Below are 15478 nucleotides of genomic sequence, written 5' to 3' on the forward strand. Positions count from 1 at the left end.
TGCCTGTAATCCCAGCTACTTGAGAGGCTGAGGCTGGAGAATCGCTTGAACCCAGGAGGCAGAGGTTGCAGTGTGCCAAGATCGCACCATTGTACTCTAGCCTGGGCCACGGGAGCAAAACTCCATCTCAAAAAAATAAATAAAGAAAAACAATAACATAAAATAAAACACATTTATTGAACCCCTGTAGTGTTAGTCATCGTACTGGACACTAGACCAAGTAGCCCTAAGAAACACGCAAGATGGGCCCTCTTAGTCACAGTTATATAAATGGCACTTGACACCAGGCCTCTACACAGGAAGTGCTCAGTAAATGATTGCTACATAAATACAGGACTTGGCCAGTCGTGGTGGCTCACACCTGTAATCTCAGCACTTTGGGAGGCCAAGGTGGGCGGATCATTTGAGGCCAGGAGTTCAAGACCAGCCTGGCCAACATGGTGAAACCTCGTCTCTACTAAATATACAAAAATTAGCCAGATGTGGTGGCGGGTGCCTGTAGTCCAAGCTACTGGGGAGGCTGAGGCAGGAGAATCACTTGAATCCAGGAGGCAGAGGTTGCAGTGAGCCAAGATCCAGTCACTGCACTCCAGCCTGGGTGACAGTGAGACTCTGTCTCAAAAATAAATAAACAAATAAATGAATACAGGACTTGACAAAGCCACTCCGTGGCTCCTTCCATCACTTCCTCAAAGCCAGACATTCTCTAGCAACAAGGTCTGGTGAAACTGATGCAAAGCATCATTCCCCTCTTTAGAGAACAGAGCCTCCACAAGTCCACTGGCAAAGGGGAGGGGGCTGTTCCTTAGCAGCAAGGCTTGGTGCAGTCAGGTGGGGCACAGGGAAGCCTGGAATGTGGCAAGCCCATGCCCAGGACCCCATTAGTTACACGGCCAGGTAACTCGCCATATTAGTTACATGTGGCAATATCCAGCGAGGCCCAGGCACCCCCACCCTGGGGACTGGCCTCCTGGGTATTCCTTGTCGCAAAGAGGGCTGACACTCCAAGCCATGAGGACTGACCGGTACGTCCCAGGCTGACCTGGCAGGGCCTGCGACCATCTCTCTTAGGGCCAGAGGCCTTTGCTGGGACACCACAGGATTTGTGAGCACTTTTGGTTTTGCTGCGACAACTCACCCAGAACTTGACCAGGAAGAAGGCGTGGGGGGGGCCACGATCATACAGCTCTCGGAGGCCACCCTTTTTCTCGGGGAATTTGTCGTAGATCTGCCGGACGTCCACGCTCTCGAGCGGCGGCGCTCCGGGGCTGGGGCAGTGCTGGCTGATGTGCACAAACAGGTGTCTCTGGTACTGAGGAGGGTTGGCCGTGGGTGAGAAGTCGGAGATGGGCTGGATCTCCAGCCCGTGCTGCCTGAGCCCACCAAATGCCGTCACCATCCCCACAGCTCTGGCCAGCTGTTCCACGCTGTCCACCCAGCACTGGGCCTGACTCCCACCCGTCGTCCCCACTCCTGTCTCCTGCAGCCCCTGCAGTCCCACAGTTCCCAACTCCCTGCCACATCCCCCAACTCCATCTTCACTGCCTCAGCCGCAGCACAGGCCTCCTGCCCTCACCCCAGCCTCCAACCTCGCCTCTCCAGTTCATCCCTCATGTGGCACCAGACCTGCTCCTGCCCCTCCCCTGATCATAGCCCTCCCATAGCTCCCCAGCACCCCCAGAGCAAAGCTCACACCCCCTACGCCTGGTCCTATATAGAGCAGGTGCTCATAAATGTTCAATGGATGGAAGACTGAATTAATGGGAATCCAGAGGTCTTATGGTTGATGTTTTGATTGATGTTTATATGGTGTGGCAGAGACTGCTACGTGTTCACAAATCCTGGTTCCTTTACACAGTGTGAAACTACATTTCCCAGGCTGCTTGGCAGTTAGATGTGTTCACGTGACTAAGTTCTGGCCAATGGGATATGACCAGGCCTGACAGTTGACACATCCAAGCCAGATTCCTAAAACTTCCTGCACAATCTTGACTCTCTCCCTTCCTCCATCTGCTGGCCAGATGCAGAGTCTCCATCAGCAGATTCTGAAGCCTTAGAAAATGGCAGAGCTGCCGGGCGCGGTGGCTCACGCCTGTAATCCCAGCACTTTGGGAGGCCGAGGCGGGCGGATCACAAGGTCAGGAGATCGAGACCACGGTGAAACCCCGTCTCTACTAAAAATACAAAAAATTAGCCGGGCGCGGTTGTGGGCGCCTGTAGTCCCAGCTACTCGGGAGGCTGAGGCAGGAGAATGGCGTGAACCCGGGAGGCGGAGCTTGCAGTGAGCCGAGATCGCGCCACTGCACTCCAGCCTGGGTGACAGAGCGAGACTCCGTCTCAAAAAAAAAAAAAAAAAAAAAAAAAAAAAAAAAAAAAAAAGAAAATGGCAGAGCCACAAAATGGAAGGAGCCTGGATCCCCAAATCACTTGAGTCCAAGGCTCCTGCTGAACCTACATTGAAATGTTACATGCAACTTATCTGGCATTCAGCCCCTAAGAGTTAGGAGCTGTTTCTTCTAACAGCCGGCCCATTCCATCCTAACCCAGGAGAGGCTCAAGCACAGAAATAAGATCTTTTCCAAGTTCCTAATATGCATCACAAAGCCTAGTGAACAGTAGAAACTCAAACACATTTGATGAATGAATGAATGATATCCTGAGTTTTTCTGACCTTCCCAACCTGTCACCCCATGACCTTCCAGTTCCTTTATGCTAGTAGTTCTCAAAGTACGGTCCCCAAACCAGCTGCATCAGTGCACGTGGTAGCTTATTAGAAACGCAAATTCTCAAGCCCCACATCATATCTAGCAAATCAGAAATTCTGGGGATGGGGCCCAGTAATCTCTGCTTTAAGAAGCCCTCCAGATGATTCTGATACATGCTAAAGTTTGAAAACCATGACTTTATACCTTCCCTCCCTATCACCCTTGATATTTCAAAATCCCTCAGTGACTATACCAAAATTTCACTCACAGAATCAACTGCATCCGGCGGTTCCACAAATGCTGAGAACTCTACCAGCTGCAACCGGGCAGTGCCCAGGGCCCGAGCCTGCCAGGCTGGGGGCGATGGGGCAGGTGGGGGCAGGGGTGAGAGGGCTTGGGGGGGCTCGTACCCTAGAGAGAGAGAGGAAAGAACAATACAGATTGCTAACATATATTGAATATATCAGGTACTGTTGTCTCTTGCCTGCCTCCACTTAGAAACTGAAAAAGCTAAATACTCACTTTCCCAGCCTCCCTTGCAGTTAGAAGTGGCCATATGACACAGTCCTAGCCAATGAGACGTTAGGGGAAATCTGCTGGGGGGCTTCTGGGAAGGAGTTTCTTCCTGAATGAAAAAGACAGAACTTTGGGAGGAGAAAGCTTTTGGCCCTGGCCAAGTCCTGCTTGGGACATTGATATGGTTTGGATATTTGTCCTCTCCAAATCTCATGTTGAAATGTGATCCCCAGCTGGGCGTGGTGACTCATGCCTGTAATCCCAGCACTTTGGGAGGCCAAGGCGGGCGGATCACAAGGTCAGGAGATCGAGACCATCCTGGCTAACACGGTGAAACCCTGTCTCTACTAAAAATACAAAGTATTAGCTGGGCGTGGTGGCACGTGCTTGTAATCCTAGCTACTCAGGAGGCTGAGGCAGGAAAATCACTTGAATCCAGGAGGCAGGGGTTGCAGTGAGCCGAGACTGTGCCACTGCACTCCAGATGGGGGGACAGAGTTGAGACTCCATCTCAAAAAAAAGTGTAATTCCCAAGGTTGGAGGTGGGGCCTAATGGGAAGTGCCTGGGTCATGGGGGTGGATCCCTCATGAATGTCTTGGTGCCTTTCCCATAGTAACAAGTGAGTTCTCACTCTTTGAGTTGATGTGAGCTGGCTGTTAAAAGAAGTCTGGCTTCGCTCGCTTGCTCCCTCTCACCATTTGACATGGTGGCTCCCCTTCCCCTTCTACCATGATCCTAAACTTCCTGAGGCCCTCACCAGAAGCATAGGCTGGCAACATGCTTCCTGTACAGCCTGCAGAATTGTGAACCAAAGAAACCTCTTTTCTTTATAAATCACCCAGTCTCAGGCATTCCTTTCCAGCAATGCAAATGGACCAACACAGACATGATCCCTGGAATTGCAACAGCCATCTTGGGACAATAAGACAGACGTGAGAGGAACTACGGAGATGCCAGTCCTCATATTGCTAAGCCCACACGGCAACAGCCCACGTCCAGGCTTTTTGTGGTATGGATTCATAACATGAATGCTTTTACTATTTAAGGCACTTTTAATTTGGGTCTTCTGTTACTTGCAGCCAAAAGTATTCCTAATTGATAAATCTATGGAAACTAAGGGACTCCCTCTTTCACTGATGTGAGTTCTCAGGGCCATATCAGCATGGACTTCCAGAAGCCATCTTTGCTGCCAAGTAGCTGAGCCTGCCTGGGAATGAAGCCATCACAGTGGAAAGCAGATCAAAGTAATGCCTGACACCATCACTTGAGCCTCTGGATCCAGCCATGCCTGAAGCCATAATTCTGAACTATCAGTTACTGGAACCAATAAATCAATAAATTTTTCTTATTATATTTTATGTTTTTATTTTTTTATTTTTTGAGACAGAGTCTTGCTCTGTTGCCCAGTCTGGAGTGCAATGGTGCCATCTCAGCTCACTGCAACCTCTACCTCCCAGGTTCAAGTGATTCTCCTGCCTCAGCCTACTGAGTAGCTGGGATTACCGGCGCATGCCACCACGCCTGGCTAATTTTTGTATTTTTTAGTAGAGGTGGGGGTTTCACCATGTTGGCCAGGCTGGTCTCGAACTCCTGACCTCAGGTGATCCACCTGCCTTGGCCTCCCAAAGTGCTGGGATTACAGGCATGAGCCACTGCACTGGCCTCTTTTTTAAAATGTTGCTTCAGCTGGCTTGATTTGGATTTCTGTCACTTGCAGCTGAAGGAATCTTGACTAACACACCTCCCCAATGTCTCATAAGCTAGTAAGTGGCAGAACACAAACCCAGTGTGTGTGGCTACAAAGACCAAAATCTCCTAACCATCACCAGTTCCACCACTCAGCTCTCCAGCCCCTCCCTGCTCCCCCGCCTCCAACACACACACCCTGCCTCAAAGCTGGGCTTCAGTAAGAATGTATCCTCCAATTGGCCTGGCGCAGTGGCTCATGCCTGTAATCCCAGCACTTTAGAAGGCTGAGGCGGGTGGATCACGACATCAAAAGATTGAGACCATCCTGGCCAACACAGTGAAACCTGATCTCTACTAAAACTACAAAAATTAGCCAGGCGTGGTGGTGGGCGCCTGTAATTCCAGCCACTCAGGAGGCTGAGGTAGGAGAATCACTTGAACCCACGAGGCGGAGGTTGCAGTGAGCTGAGATCGCGCCATTGCACTCAGCCTGGCGACAGAGCGAGACTTCATCTCAAAAAAAAAAAAAAAAACACCACAATGTATCCCTCAATTGATGGAAGGTTGAAGAAAAGGCAGCAGGGGTCGAAGAGAGAGAGGGGAGATGAGGGAGGGTGGAGCGCAGGCTCTTACCTGGGAGGTCAGTAGATGGGGGAGTCAGTGACAAGGAGAACGGTGTCTGTGAGAATGGCTTCACACTGAGGGAAAAAGGAAGCCAGGGGTTAGCCAGGTAGAAAGATGCTAATGTCACCAGCAAATGTTTACTGAGAGGCCACAACAAGCCAGACCCTGTGCATTTTGTGCACAATCTCATTGAAGCCTCACAGTGCGTGAGGTAGGTAGAATGACTGCTCTATTCACTACACAAATGAGGAAACAGGTATCGAGGGGTCAATAGACCTGCCCAAAGTCACACAGCTGAGATGCAGCAGAGCTGGGACTTGAACCCAGGTCAGTCTCAGCCCGGTATCTCAGGCTCTTGATGATGACATTTTGGTATCTCTCACAAAATGTCAAAAAGAGAAGAGAAACCGGCCGGGCATGGTGGCTCACACCTGTAATCCCAGCACTTCAGGAGGTTGAGGCGGGCAGATCACTTGAGGTCAGGAGTTCGAGACCAGCCTGGCCAACACGATGAAACCCCATCTCTACTAAAAATACAAAAATTAGCCGGGTGTGGTGGCCAACACCTGTAATCCCAGCTACTTAGGGGGCTGGGCCAGGAGAATTGCTTGAACCCGGGAGGCAGGGGTTGTGGTGAGCCAAGATAGTGCCATTATACTCCTGGATGACAGAGCAGGACTCCATGTCAAAAAAAATAAAGAAAGAGGAGAGAAGAGAAACCAAGCCTTGGAAGGTGGGGAGAAGACACAGAAGACGAGGAATTTGGAGGAAGAAGAGGCTGAGGGGTTGGGAGGGTGGGAAGAAAATCACCAACAGTCAGGAGATGGGACATGAGGCCAAAGTCGGGGTGGGGAGGCAGCACTGGCCAATAGAACTTTCCAGTGATGGAAATGTTCTATTCGATGGAAATCTGCACCATCCGATACGGTACCCAGTGCCCACATGTGGCTACTGACCACACACCTCGTGGCCACTGAGCGCTAGTGTGGCTCATGTACCTGAGAAACAGAAACTTTAATTTTATTTAATTTTAATTTAAATAGCTGCATGGGCTAGTGGCTATAGTATCAGTCACAGCCCTAGTAGCCCAAGAGATAGTGGTAAAGAGACTTAGATGTCAGAGGTCAGACCAGGCGCACTGTATTCCCAGCACTTTGGGAGGCCAAGGCAGGAGGATCGCTTGAGCCCAGGAGTTTGAGACCAGCCTGGGCAACACAGCAAGACCCCCTCTCTGATTTTTTTTTTTTTTTTAAGATGGAGTTTCGCTGTTGTTGCCCAGGCTGGAGTGCAATGGCGTGATCTCGGCTCACCACAACCTCCACCTCCTGGGTTCAAGCTATTCTCCTGCCTCAGCCTCCCGAGTAGCTGGGATTACAGGCATGCACCACCACGCCTGGCTAATTTTGTATTTTTAGTAGAGACAGGGTTTCTCCATGTTGGTCAGGCTGGTCTTGAACTCCCGACCTCAGATGATCCACCCATCTCGGCCTCCCAAAGTGCTGGCATTATAGGCGTGAGCCACTGTGCCCGGCCTCCCATCTCTATTTTATAAAGAAAAAGAAGGAAGGAAAGGGAAAAGGAGAGATAAATGGGGAGGGGGAGGGAGAAGGAGGAGGGAGAGAAAGAGGAGAAGAAAGAAAGGAGGAGGAAGAAAGGAGCAGGAGGAGGGAAAGAAAGGAAGAAAGAGAGAGGGAGGGAGGGAAAGAAAGAGAGAAGGAAAAGGAAGAAGAGAAGAAGGAGGAGGAGGAAGGAAAAGAAAGGGAAGATGGAAGAAAGAGAAGAAAAGTCAGAGGTCATGGGAGGCTGAGGTGGGCAGATCACCTGAGGTCAGGAGTTTGAGACCAGCCTGGTCAACATGGCGAAACCCCGTCTCTACTAAAAACACAAAAATTAGCCAGGTGTGGTGGTAGTAATCCCAGCTACTCAGGAGGCTGAGGCAGGAGAATCACTTGATTCTACTCTAGGAGGCAGAGGTTAGTGAGCCGATATCTCACTACTGCACTCTCCAGCCTGGGTCACAGAGTGAGACTCTGCCTCAAAAAATAAGTCAGAGGTCAGGGAGATAGGATATGGGGGTCAAAGGTCAGAAAAGATGTCAAGGGTCAAAAGACCAAGATCAGATGACAAACTCCAGGGACCTCCAGACCCTGACTCCCATGGGTTCTGCCCTAGACCTTGTCATCCCAATTCTAAAATCTAAACTTCAATACTCTGCCCATTGACATAATCTCTAATCATCAAAGCCACCTCTTCAGATAGGCCTTTTCTGTCCCTTGTCTAAAATAGACCTAATACACTCTGCTCTATTTTTCTTTTTTTTTGAGACTGAGTCTCACTCTGTCGCCCAGGCTGGAGTGCAATGGCCGGATCTCAGCTCACTGCACGCTCCACCTCCTGGGTTTACGCCATTCTCCTGCCTCAGCCTCCCGAGTAGCTGGGACTACAAGCGCCTGCCACCTCGCCCCGGCTAGTTTTTTTTGTATTTTTTAGTAGAGACGGGGTTTCACCGTGTTAGCCAGGATGGTCTCAATCTCCTGACCTCGTGATCCACCCGTCTCGGCCTCCCAAAGTGCTGGGATTACAGGCTTGAGCGACCACTGCGCCCGGCCTCTGCTCAATTTTTCATATTTATTCCTTTTCTTTTCTTTCCTTTTTTTTTTTTTTCAGACAGAGTTTTGTTCTTGTTGCCCAGGCTGGAGTGCAATGATGTGATCTCGGTTCACCACAACCTCCGCCTCCTGCATTCAGGCGATTCTCCTGCCTCAGCCTCCCAAGTAGCTGAGATTACAGGCTGTGCCACCACACCCAGCTAATTTTGTATTTTTTTAGTGGAGACGGGGTTTCACTATGTTGGTCAGGCTGGTCTCGAACTCCTGACCTCAAGTGATCCACCCGCCTCAGCCTCCCAAAGTGCTGGATTACAGGCATGAGCCACCGCGCCCGGCCTCCTTTTCTTACTAATCCTCTGTTTATATGTTTATTGTCAGTCTCTTCCCAGCCCTAAATGAAGCTCCGTGAAGGCAGGGATTTCACCTGTCTTACTGCTGTGCCCCCAAACCAAGCACAGTATCAGGCACTTAGTAGGCACTCAACAAATACTGGACTGGCCTCCTCTAGATTCCTGGAACCCAGCAAGATCTCCTACCTCGGGACCTTGTCATGTGCTATTGCCTCTGCCTAATATATTCCCACTCCCATTCTTTTTTTTTTTTTTTTTTTCCCTTTGAGATAGTCTCACTCTGTTGCCCAGGCTGGAGTGCAGTGGCACGATCTCAGCTCACTGCAACCTCTGCCTCCCAGGTTCAAGCGATTCTCCTGCCTCAGCCTCCAGAGTAGCTGGGACTACAGGAGTGCATCACCATGCCCGGCTATTTTTTGCATTTTCAGTAGAGATGGGGTTTTACCATGTTGGTCAAGCTGGTCTCGAACTCCTGACCTCAAGTGATCCGCCCTCCTTGGCCTCCCAAAGTGCTGGGATTACAGACGTGGGCCACCATGCTGGGCCTCCCACTCCCATTCTTCACCTGACTAAGTCCTACCCAGGCTTCAATGTTATCTTCTCAGAGAAACCCCTAGAACTTTCTCCTCCACCCCAGAACCTGCTGTGGTTCTTCACAGCACCTCACACATTCTTCAATTTTCTGGTTATGCAGGTGATTATTTAACACTCATTTCCCCCATTTGACTAACAGCTCCATAAAAGTGGAAACCCCAGCGTCAGTGCAGTGCCTGCCCAACCCCCCACCCTCCAGCTCAGCACCCTCCCCTGCAAAACCCTCGGCCCCCAGGTACTTTATCTGATGCTTCCCATGTCCCCATTCAGCAGTGGTTCCCTAGTGACCTTCCTTCTCTTCCAGTCTAGATCCCACAGCCTGTCATTGCACTCTTTATTTATTTATTTACTTATTTTTTGAGATGGAGTCTTGCTCTGTTGCCCAGGCTGGAGTGCAGTGGCACAATCTCGGCTCACTGCAACCTCCGCCTCCCGGGTTCAAGCGATTCTCCTGCCTCACCCTCTTGAGTAGCTGGGACTACAGGTGCCTGCCACCACACCCAGCTAATTTTTTTGTGTGGTTTTTTTTTTTGGTGTTTTCAGTAGAGATGGGGTTTCACCATGTTGGCCAGAATGGTCTCGATCTCCTGACCTCGTGATCCACCCGCCTCAGCCTCCCAAAGTGCTGGGATTACAGGCGTGAGCCACTGCGCCCGGCCCTCACTGCACTCTTTCTCTGGCAATACTGTCAACACTCCTGCCTCACCGTCCTGCAGCCACACTAGCCAATCAATGCCTAGCCTGGATCCATCAGTTCTTCTCTGGGCTGAAAAATGCACCCCCAGCCCGCCACGGTGGCTCACGCCTATAATCCCAGCACTTTGGGAGGTCCAGGGAGTGGGATCACTTGAGCCCAGGAGTTCGAGACCAGCCTGGGCAACACAGCAAGACCACCATCTCTACAAAAAATCAAAAAATTAGCCAGGCGTCCACGCCTGTAGTCTCAGCAAGTCAGGAGGCTGAGGCAGGAGGATTGCTTGAACCTAGCAGGCTGAGGCTGCAGTGAGTCATGATTGTGCCACCACACCCCAGCCTGGGCAACAGAGGAATATCCTGTATAAAAAAGAAAAAAAAAAAAAAGCACTTCTCATCATTTTCTGGGGCCCATTTCTATTCCTTTTTTTTTTTTTTTGAGACGGAGTCTCGCTCTGTCGCCCAGGCTGGAGTGCAGTGGCCGGATCTCAGCTCACTGCAAGCTCCGCCTCCCAGGTTCACGCCATTCTCCTGCCTCAGCCTCCAGAGTAGCTGGGACTACAGGCATCCGCCACCTCGCCAGGCTAGTTTTTTGTATTTTTTTAGTAGAGACAGGGTTTCACTGTGTTAGCCAGGATGGTCTCGATCTCCTGATCTCGTGATCCACCCGTCTCGGCCTCCCAAAGTGCTGGGATTACAGGCTTGAGCCACTGCGCCCGGCCCCATTTCTATTCTTATAGGCTAGAAACATATCCTGTCACCTCAAGGCTCTCTCAGAACTGAAAAGGACACTCCCACTTACCTCTGGGAAACATTTTCTTCCTTCTGAATCTAAGAGAAGATTAATTATAACCTCTGTTCTACCCTCAGGTCCAAGAACCACCTAATAGAGGCTGGGCACGGTGGCTCACGCCTGTAATCCCAGCACTTTAGGAGGCTGAGGCGGGTGGATCACGAGGTCAGGAGTTCAAGACCAGCCTGGCCAACATGGTGAAACCCCATCTCTACTAAAAATACAAAAATTAGCCGTGCATGGAGGCAGGCACCTGTAGTCCCAGCTACTCAGGAGGCTGAGGCAGAAGAACTGCTTGAACCCAGGAGGCGGAGGTTGCAGTGAGCTGAGATCATACCACTGTACTCCAGCCTGGGCGACAGAGCAAGACTCCGTGTCAATAAATAAATAAATAAATAAATAAATAAAAGAGGGGAGATGGGAGCTAGAAGGTGGAGTGAGAAAGGTCTCTGTGGGGGTGTGAGGGTGGGGGGCAGGTGCCGAGCCAGGACACATAGTACTCACTCTGGAACATTCCAGGGGGGCCCAGATCCCCCAGACCAAAACTGGAAAAGCTCAGAGGCCTGGATAGGACACAAAGAAAAATGGCTGGTCAGTCCCCTGTGGACAGTTGCAGCCCCATCCATCCCCCTTTGCCCCCAAGTCCCACAATCCCCAACCTGGACCACCTGAGGACCGGTGGGACCCAGTTTGGCCTGCAGGGAAGGCGCGGAGATGAGCTGGGCAGAGGACATGGTCGCCATTGTCTGGAAAGCCTTGTCTTTGGAAACCTGGTCCTAGAGGAAGAGGCGGAAGTTCATGTGAGAGCAGCATCCCAGTCAACATGGCAAGAGGGGGGTGGTGCCAGGGTGGGGCAAAGATGGGGAGGTACAGAGGTGGGGAGTCAAGGCAAAGGGTTGGTGGCCGGGCATGGTGGCACACGCCTGTAATCCCAGCACTCTGGTAGCCTGAGGCGGACAGATCACTTGAGGTCAGGAGTTCAATATCAGGCTGGCCAACATGGTGAAACCCTGTCTCTACTAAAAATACAAAAATTAGCCAGGTGTGGTGGCGCACACCCATAATCCCAGCTTCTAGGGAAGCTGGGGCACAAGAATCACTGGAACCCAGGAGGCAGAGGTTGCAGTGAGTGGAGATCACACCCCTGCATTACAGCTTGGGCGACAGAGCAAGACCCTGTCTCCAAGAAAAAGAAAAAATGGAAAATAAAATGGCAAAGGGTTGGGTTGGGGGAGGGTTGAACCTCTCACCACAGCCCTCTGCCCCTCCTCAGGGACGGGGCACTAGTCTGGAGTGAGCGTGGGTGGGAGGATGGGCAAGGGGACTTACCACATTCAGGGCCTGCCCGTGGGGGTGGGGGAGGGTGCCAAAGGAGGAAAGAAAACATGACTTAGGAAGTGCGGCCCGGACTCCCCCACCTCCCTGCCCTACCCGCCCGCACAGCCCTGCCACCCTGAGCTGAGCAGTGCCAAGGGATGGATGCAGAACAGGAAGTGGAAGTGGCCAGCCCTGGAGGGGAAAAGGGGCTCCCTGCCCAGAAAGACAGTGATGGGGGTTTCTAGAACAAGGAAAGCCAGAAGGTTCCCAGATGTCCAGGAGACAGGAAATGAGAATTTCAGAGCCAGCGGGAAGACGAGGTGAATGTTTCCTAATCCAGACAGAACAGACAGGGAACAGAGAAGGTCGAGAACAGACCAGAAGGGAAGGGTTTCAGACCTAGAGAGAAAGAAAGGGAAAGTTGCTGGATACAAAAAAAAAAACCAAAAACAGGAAGCGACTGTCCCCAAGTCCAGAAAAAGAGACAGAAAAACCCCACACACCCAGAAGGAGGAAGAAAATGAGGGTCTCTGGCCAAGAGGAACCAGGAAATCCAAAGGATGAGGAAAAGGAAATGAATGAGGAATCTCCAACAGGGAATGAAGATTTCTGGGCGCAAAGAGTAGGCAGATCACACGAAGGCCAGGAAATAGGAAAACCAACCAGCGGAGATGAAGAGGAGGCTTTCACAGCACAAGACTGGGGAAGAAATGAGACCACCAGGAAGAGGGAAAGGAGGGACGGGAGCAGAGGGAAGCGAGGGGGACAGGAACAGTGGTGAAAGGAGGGGACCGATGGCTCATCCTTCCCACTGCCCTGAGCAAAAACCTTCAGCCCTCTCCATGCTATCGCTCCCTGCCCAGGGTCTCAGCAACCACACCACCATCCCTAGGCATCTCCCTTTATGGGCCACTGACTCCCCACCTGGATGACTGCACCCCCCGCCCTGTCCACAGAGGTCCCTCACCTGAGGTCTCTGTCCCCCTCTGTCTCTGGGTTTCTGTCCCTCTTTCTCTGGGTCTCGGTCCCCTCCCCCAACTCTCTGTCCCCCTCTCCCTGGGTCTCTGTCCCTTTCTCTCTGGCTCTCGGTCCTCCCCCCTCTAAGTCTCTGTCTCCCACCCCCAGTCTCTGTCCCTCTCTTTCTGGGTCTTGGTCCCCCACCCCCAGTCTCTGTCCCCCTCTCAGGATGTCTGCTTTGGTCCCTACCTTCAACTTGGACTGGATTTCCCTCGATTTCCTTCGGGCCAAAACTTGGATGTGACTAGAAACCTGGAAGGATCAATGGAGAAGCAGATTCAGGCCACAGCCACCGCCCCTGTGTTCACTACCCCTTCTCTCCCTCCAGGTGCCTCACTGAGCTGCTGGAACATGAAAGGTGACAAACACACTGAAGATTGAGAGCCGTCTCAGGAGCACCCAAACACAAATGTCCATAAAGAAGCTCTCAAACACCACGGATCCTCCCGGGACCCATCCCATCCAGGCCTCCTTCCCCCTCCATCATGCTGTCTGTGGCTCCCCTGGGTCTAACACAACCGCTAGAAAAACTATCCCCAAATAGGCACAGCGAGAGCACATGAACAGATGTGCTGATACAGTTCAGACATCTGTCCCTTCCAAATCTCATGTTGAAATGCCATCTCCAGTGTTGGAGGTGAGGCCTGGTGGGAGGTATTGGATCATGGAGGCGAACGCCTCATGAATAGCTTTGCACTATCTCCTTGATAATGAGTGACTTCTCACTCAGTTCATGCAAGATCTGGTTGTTTAGGCCAGGCGCAGTGGCTCACACCTGTAATCACAACATTTTGGGAGGCCTAGATGGGCGGATTACTGGACGTCTGGAGTTCAAGACCAGCCTGGCCAACACGGTGAAACCCTGTCTCTGCTAAAAATACAAAAATTAGGGCCAGGCACAGTGGCTCACGCCTGTAATCCCAGCACTTTGAGAGGCCAAGGCAGGCGGATCACCTGAGGTCAGGAGTTCAAGACCGGCCTGCCCAACATGGCAATACCCTACCTCTACTAACTAAACATACAAAAAATTAGCCAGGCGTGGTGAGGTGTGCCTGTAATCCCAGGTACTTGGGAAGCTAAAGCAAGAGAATCGCTTGAACCCGGGAGGTGGAGCTTGCAGTGAGCCAAGATCTCGCCACTGCACTCCAGCCTGGGCGACAGAGCAAAACTCTCTCTCAAACAAAAACAAAAAAAAATAAAAATTTGCCAGATGTGGAGGCGCATGCTTGTAATCCCAGATACTTGGGAGGCTGAGGCAGGAGAATCACTTGAACCCAGAAGGCGGAGGCTACAGTGAGCTGAGATCATGGAACTGTACTCCAGCTTGGGAGACAGTGAGACTTTTGTCTCAAAAACAACAAAACTGGCCAGGCGCAGTGGCCCACAACTGTAATCCCGGCACTTTGGGAGGCCAAGGCAGGTGGATCACCTGAGGTCAGGAGTTCGAAACCAGTCTGACCAACATGGTGAAACCCCATCTCTACTAAAAATACAAAAATTAGCTGGGCATGGGGGCGCGGGCCTGTAATCCCAGCTATTCAGGAGGCTGAGGCAGGAGATTCGCTTGATCTCGGGAAGGGGAGGTTGCAGTGAGCCGAGATCGTGCCACTGCACTCTAGCCTGGGCGACAGAGCGAGACCCCATCTCCAAAGAAAAAAACAACAAAAAGATCTGGGTGTTTAAAAAGAGTCTGGGACCTTTTTCTTCTCTTGCTCCCACTCTCCATGTGCCAGGCCTGCTCCCACTACCCTTTCCTCCATGATTGGAGGCTTCCTGAGGCCTCACCAGGAGCAGATGCCAGCTCCGTGCTTCCTGGACAGCCTGCATAACTGTGAGCCAAAATAAAGCCTTTTCTTTCTTTCTTTCTTTCTTTTTTTTTTTTTTTTTTTTTGAGGCGGAGTCTCGCTCTGTCGCCAGGCTGGAGTGCAGTGGCATGATCTCGGCTCACTGCAATCTCCACCTCTCGGGTTCAAGCGATTCTCCTGCCTCAGCCTCCCGAGTAGCTGGGATTACAGGCACACATTGCCACTCCCAGCTAATTTTTGTATTTTTAGTAGAGATGGGTTTCACCATGTTGGTCAGGATGGTCTCGATCTCCTGACCTCCTGATCCACTCACCTAAAGTGCTGGGATTACAGGCATGAGCCACTGGCCCAGCCTAAAGCTCTTTTCTTCATCAATTATCCAGTCTTGCCAGGTGCGGTAGTTCACGCCTGTAATCCCAGCAATCCCAGCACTTTGGGAGGCCGAGGTAAGTGGATCACCTGAGGTCAGAAGTTCGAGACCAGCCTGGACAACATGGTGAACCTCCATCTCTACTAAAAATACAAAATTACCCGGGCATGGTAGTGCATGCCTGTAATCCCTGCTACTCAGGAGTCTGAGACAGGAGAATTGCTTGAACCCAGGAGGCAGAGGTTGCAGTGAGCCAAGATCGGGCCACTGCACTCCAGCCTGGGCAACAGAGCTAGACTCCATTTCAAAAAATAAACAAATAAATAGATAACCCAGCCTTGGGTAATTCTTTACAGCAACACAAACGGACTAACACACACGCCGAGAAGACAGAC

The 15478-nt window shown here is 51.4% G+C and overlaps 1 protein-coding gene across 7 annotated transcripts in view; it reads right to left on the reverse strand.

Moving 5' to 3' along the window:
• The window catches only part of LOC105497212 (TEA domain transcription factor 2), a 55600-nt gene that overhangs the window by 14280 nt on the left and 25842 nt on the right, over positions 1 to 15478 (reverse strand). For 3 of the 7 annotated variants that reach the window (XR_011617774.1, XM_071087438.1, XM_071087435.1), the window contains 7 exons: positions 13098 to 13160; positions 11904 to 11915; positions 11234 to 11350; positions 11079 to 11137; positions 5545 to 5609; positions 2974 to 3116; positions 1139 to 1312 (listed from right to left, as the gene is read on the reverse strand). Coding sequence is in view for 6 of the 7 variants with exons in the window: in XM_071087438.1 (XP_070943539.1) it covers positions 1139 to 1312; positions 2974 to 3116; positions 5545 to 5609; positions 11079 to 11137; positions 11234 to 11350; positions 11904 to 11915; positions 13098 to 13160 (633 nt within the window). In the remaining variant the exon portion in view is untranslated. The remainder of the gene's footprint in view (positions 1 to 1138; positions 1313 to 2973; positions 3117 to 5544; positions 5610 to 11078; positions 11138 to 11233; positions 11351 to 11903; positions 11916 to 13097; positions 13161 to 15478) is intronic. The other 4 variants (XM_071087439.1, XM_071087436.1, XM_071087434.1 and 1 more) reach the window with 3 other exon arrangements.

The sequence above is a fragment of the Macaca nemestrina genome, chromosome 20 (genome assembly GCF_043159975.1).
Source record: "Macaca nemestrina isolate mMacNem1 chromosome 20, mMacNem.hap1, whole genome shotgun sequence".
Classification (NCBI taxonomy): domain Eukaryota; kingdom Metazoa; phylum Chordata; class Mammalia; order Primates; family Cercopithecidae; genus Macaca; species Macaca nemestrina.